The sequence below is a fragment of the Sphaerodactylus townsendi genome, linkage group LG14, assembly GCF_021028975.2.
Source record: "Sphaerodactylus townsendi isolate TG3544 linkage group LG14, MPM_Stown_v2.3, whole genome shotgun sequence".
Taxonomy (NCBI): Eukaryota; Metazoa; Chordata; class Lepidosauria; order Squamata; family Sphaerodactylidae; genus Sphaerodactylus; species Sphaerodactylus townsendi.
In genome coordinates, this window is record NC_059438.1 from 7637076 (window position 1) to 7642901 (window position 5826).

The window sequence follows — 5826 nt, forward strand, 5'->3', positions numbered from 1 at the left end:
TTTCATGGCCAGAATCACTAGGGTGCTGTGTGGTTTCCGGGCTGTATGGCCGTGTTCTAGCAGCATTCTCTCCTGACGTTTCGCCTGGCATCTTCAGAGGATCTGGACACAGAACATTATTTGAAAACACAGAAATTCTGGACCACCCTGACAACCACCACATCAGACTACAGAATGTAGTCAGGGTGGTCCAGAATTTCTGGGTTTTTAAATAATATTGTGTCCGGATCCTCGGAAGATGCCAGCCACAGATGCAGGCGAAACGTCAGGAGAGAATGCTGCTAGAACACGGCCGTACAGCCTGGAAACCACACAAAACCCCACTTTCACAATTGCTTGCAAGTGGCTTTTCCGAGTCCCACACAGTTAAATCCAGCTGCAAAGTGGATTGAAAGTGCATTATTCTGCATGGGCAGAAGGGGCCTTAGCGAGGTTTATGTGGGAGGCTGTAATCCGGCTGATAAACGGGGTGTGTGGGCCTCTCTAACCCACGCTCGTTTTCTTGGGGGGAATCTGGGGGGGGGGCGGGGGACGGACGGAGGAACTTTCCAACACTGTCTTGGGAAACATCTGCCCGTAACATCTAGTGACCGGATTTGCACGCAGTCCCATCGCTGGGACAGACCCAGCGAGAGGCCGGGGTGGGCGAGAGTGTGCAAACGCACACGGGGTCTGTAGCAGGGGAGGGAGCTTTGCACGCGAGGGACCGGCTAGCGGCGCGTGCACCCTTTGCGCCCTGCCCTGCGGCTCGTGTGCACGGAGGAGGCGGTCTGCAACTGCTTTGCACTCGGGCTCCAAGTGCCCGGCGGCTATAAAGGCGAAACGGAGTCGCCTCGGGAAACAACAGCTGATTGCTCTACTCCGGTTTCTTGCTGCGAACTGAACCGCCTCCTTGAAGCGTGATGGATCCTGACTGCCCCTGCGCTGCTGGTGAGTCTCTTTCCCATTGATTCATCCATCCACTCGTTATTATAGTACGTTGCTCTTTCTGAAGTGGGGTTGAGAACTTTTGGAGACAACGTTTTCCGCTCTCTTCCCTACCTCCGCACAGTATATTTATAACGCGTTCCAATCGTTGTAAATGAACTCATTTTCCCTTTTATATAAATGGAAAACGGATTCGTTTGTAACGATTGCAAAACATTATAAATCTGCTGTGCGGAATCCACATAGGAGTAAGTTCAGGAGAGTTGGCTTCTGAGGAAACTTGCTCAGGGTTGGGCTTATTAATTTAGTAGCCTTTTAATCTGTGCTACAAAGAGGTCAGGGTGGTTCTCCCCCTCTCTGACACCATTTCAGCCTCAAAATAGTCCTGTGAGGTAAGGTAGGCTGAAAGAATAACCAGGCTCCAGTTGGCCAGTAAATGGCAAGCTTAATATATGTAACTTAATTAATTTAATATGTTAATTTAATTTAATATATACCTTAATTTATATTGTACTTTGCTGTTCAGTTGGGGTTCAGAGTGGTACAGTGTTTTCCTCTTCTTCATTTTCTCCAGTGGGGATTCAAACTAATAGTAGTTCTAACATTTGTACCTTTACACATCAATGACTCTTAGGACTCCATGGCACACGCATCTCAGTAACTGTATGTAAGCTTGGGATAGTTACTTAGTGGAAGAGCACTTCTGATTACTTTGGGCTACACCACTACGCTAGAAAAAAAAGTGTAAAACCAAGGGGTTCTAACCTGCATTCCTACTGTGCAGTAATACAGGTAAAATAGCATTCTTGCAGGCCATAATTATTAAAGTGACAGTTGCACAGTTGTGTATAAGGGTTGCCAACAGGCCTGGAGGTAAAAGATTCTGACCCTTTAATAGAAGTTTAATAGAATGTGATTCAGTTAAAAGCTCAACTGCCCTTTTGTATTAGCTAAACCTTTCTTGAGAGGCACTTTTGTCAAAGCAGCTGACAACCCTTATGTGTGCCTTTAATCTAATTTCTTTTTTGCTTAGCACCATGTGACTTACATTTCCCTCCTTCTTTTTCCTTCAGGTGGTTCCTGCACCTGTGCTGGTTCCTGCAAATGCAAAAATTGCAAATGCACTTCCTGCAAAAAAAGTGAGTATATTTATTTCATTTTTCCCATCTTTCTCCCCTCCTCTTTTCTCCTCACAACAACCCTTTAAGGTAGCTTAGGTTGAGCGTGTGTGACTGCTTCAAAGTCATCCATCAAGGGGAATTCAAACTGAAGAGTCTCAGATCCTAGTTCAGGGGTAGCCAACCTATGGTGCTTCAGATGTTCATGGACTACAATTCCCATCAACCCCTGCCAGCATAGCCAATTGTAGTCCATGAACATCTGGAGCACATAGGTTGGCCACCCCTGTCCTAGTCTGACAATCTGACCACTAGAACAAAAGTGTCAGGAAATGAACTTGCAACCTGGACATATTGTGTGTGTATATATATATATTTAAAAACCTGTTGCCTGCAGGATTGGGTTGTACTTTAATTGTGGATTGGGCTCTTCCACTATGGCGTCAAGAATTTTGCGGCAGGTGCACTCAATGGCTGCTATGGAGTGCTGAGGCAAATTACCAAATGTTAGGAGATTGCAAGCCAAGCATCATCCTCCAAAATGGGGATTTATTTCTGAGCAGACACTCCTTGCAGATCCACAGGTGATGCCTCCTGGGCTCTCCTCAAGCACCTTCTGCTCTGCTGAGGTAAAGGAAAGCCAAGACTGGCTCCTTGCAAGCAAGACAGGTGCAAAAGGGTGCTTCCCTGACTTGGAGGGCCCAGGCTAGCCTGAGCTTGGAAGCTAAGCAGCGTCAGCCCTGGTTAGTACTTGGATGGGAGACCACCCAGGGAGTCCAGGGTTGCTACACAGAAGCAGCCCAAGTTGGCATAAACCGCCTCTGACCACTTATTGCTTTGAAAATTGCCTCCAAGTTGGCTGTGACTTGATGGCACTTTACTCCATCTTGTTAGTTGTACAGGCAGTTCTAACCTGCGCGTGTATATATTGTGTCGATTATTCACTTGTATTTGTAAGTGTTTGGTGCATTTCATTTCATTTCCTTTGGGTTCATGGTTTATATTCTGATTATTTTCCTCCACCCCAACCAAAGGGGTGTTGAGGAAACCCATCCATGGTGCCCAGAAGTGCCACATTGTGAACCTGCAGTAGATTCTTTGCCTTGAATCTTTTAACTGCTGGGCTCTTAACTCATGAAATATCCATAATCTTCGCCCTAAGCTTCTTATGTTTGAACTCTTCCAGGCTGCTGTTCCTGTTGCCCAGCTGGCTGCAACAACTGTGCCAAGGGCTGCGTCTGCAAAGAGCCAAAGTCAAGTAAATGCAGCTGTTGCAACTAAAATTTCGCTGCTGTGTTCTCTGTAAATATTCTGCATGCTCAAAAAGATGGCTGTTTGACCACAATGAGTGTTTTGTACTTGTTTTGCATGCTGGAGGGGGGGCGGGGAAAAGAAAAATAAAAAGCTGTGACTTAACATGAAAGAAGATTGTTTGTATTAATTTTCAACCTGTCTGGGTTTAAAAATAATGGTTATGGTTACTAGACAACTCACCAGTGAGAGTCTGCAATTATTCAAATATTAGATCCAACAGATGGTTTTGGGATGAATCTTTCTGAGACTTAACTATTCCAGTACCCCATGTACATATACAACAGTGGCCGGTGCCCATATCAAATTAAATTGTGTGTTTAATTTATACCCTGCCTTTCTCCAAAATGAGGACCAAAAACTGCTTAGCATTCCCCTTTCCTGTATTTTATCTTCACAACAACCCTATTGGGTAGGCTAGGTCCAGAGTGTGCCCAACCAAAAATTGTCCAGTTGGCTTCTATGCAGTGGCGTAGTACCAAGGGGGTGGGAGTGAGTGATGCACCGGGTGTATGCGGGGGCAGGGGCATTCTGGGGTGGGGGGAGAATGGCTGCCCCAGGACTTGGAGCCACCCACAGAGCCAAGACACACATGTGCTCCAGGTGCAATTCCCCCTCACTTCTATCGTGCAGTCAGCATTTGAGCCTTGGACTCCTAGATCCTAGCCACCCTGCCTGTGTGGTGGTAAGGGTTAATCACTATTACAACAAACCATTCTGCCTCTCAAGGACCAAAGAAAGTAGAAAGATAAGGTGGGGAAAATGTAAAGAAGTTATGCAACAGTAATCACAGCCAGATGTTAAGGGGCTTTGTGTGCCGTTTAAGCAGTCAATAGAAGCAGAAAGTTGATATGGCAGGGCTTTTCTTCTTACTGTGAAAAAATCTACTCAGTTGTGAAGCTTATTAGGAAATCCTGACCCAGTCACTTTCAGCCCAGCCTCCTTCATACTACAGAGTTCTTTATGTCTCTGGGTTTGGCTACTTTTCTCTGTGGCTGCCCGGAGTGCGAAGCCTTTCTCTTTCATTAGAAAACTTTTAACAAAAGCTTGTTTTCTCCAAAGCTGCTCTCACCTTCCCGCACCTCTTCACTAAAAGTAGGTGCCTTTGACAGGCAGTAAGCAATGACTCTGGATCTGCAGGGAACCTCTATTAGGGTTCTCATGAAACTTCCCCAAAAATGGAAAGCTAGCTGGGATTTTGTTGCTTTCCAGTCCCAAGATTCTTGTAAACAAAAGGGGAAAAGGAAAATGAGAAAGAGATACATGGGGACAAAATAAGATAAAATGACAGAAGAAAAGCTTCGGAAAAATTAGAAGGAACAACAGAAATAGAAGTGCCTTGAAAATATCAAAAGTAAAATGCCCCTGCTCGTGTTATTTAGGCATGAGGCTTTCTCTGATTCAAGGGTCTCCAACCTTTTTGAGCCTGTGGACTCTTGGAATTCTGATGCATTGATGGATCCATATACAAAATGGCTGCCCCAGGACTCTGAGCCACCCACAGAGCCATGCACACAGAAGAAGTCCCAAGGACAGGAGAGAAGAGGCATAGTTGTAAAAAAAATACGCTGGGAAAGTGAGAGAATGAAACGAGTAACACTATGGTGGCAGCTGCTGTAGAAGCTTTTATTTTAATCAGCACAATCAGAAGCTGTACTAGGCAAAAGCCCCACCAACTTTCTAAAAATATCTGGTGGGCACCATGTTGAACACACCTGCTCCAACCTGTAGCTGGACTAGGTTGCCAAGAGGCCTAAACATTTATTCCACTTTAATAAATAGTGGGGTGGATCCAACCAGTTTTCCCACTCCTTCTTGCCCAACTCCCCTTCTTTTCCAGCTCCTGTCTTAGATGGTTTCCATTCATGCAAGTCCAATGATTCTTCACAAGTATTTTGTGAAGTCAAAGGGAAGACATCCTGTTTTTATCAGCAGAAAAGCGGATTGGATCAACCTCAATGAGATGTTACTTACCTTGATGCCATAAGAAGCATCAGCTGTCAATTCCATATATTAAGTTTCTGTTAAAGGGGAAGGATATTTTTGTCAAGGCCCACTGACAACCATATTGAGCTAGCAGGTACCTCTTTTGAGCACAAGTAAGTGGAAGCCACCACAAAATGGCTGTCATGAAGTATGTTCCCTCCTAGCTCAAGTGTCCTGCTATGAGTGTGACAGCTCTTTCCGAATGAGTATTTCCTGCAGACACATAAGTTATATCTCCTGGGCTCTTCTGAAAACTAGAATTGGCTCTTTGCTTTGGGGAAGGAGGACATGGACACCAGTTGACATGTTGGGACCTGACCACAAGGAGATGGGACCTGACCACTGCCAGGGCTGAGATCTATTGAATGCCTGGGCACAAGAAATTACTTTTGGGGTCATGGTGAGAAACCAGTACCGGCTGGAGGCATTTTTCTGGACGATCACTTGCCACACACGCAGCCTGCACCAAAGGTCACTACTTTGT

At 45.5% G+C, this 5826-nt stretch overlaps 1 protein-coding gene across 1 annotated transcript; it reads left to right on the plus strand.

Annotated features, from left to right (window-relative positions):
• The first annotated feature begins 727 nt into the window (after positions 1-727).
• LOC125443900 (metallothionein A) lies at positions 728-3468 on the plus strand. The gene is made up of 3 exons (XM_048516291.1): positions 728-930; positions 2001-2066; positions 3232-3468. Exons 1-3 carry the CDS (start codon positions 903-905, stop codon positions 3324-3326), a joined length of 189 nt encoding a protein of 62 aa, XP_048372248.1. The 5' UTR covers positions 728-902; the 3' UTR covers positions 3327-3468.
• Positions 3469-5826: the final 2358 nt, after the last annotated feature.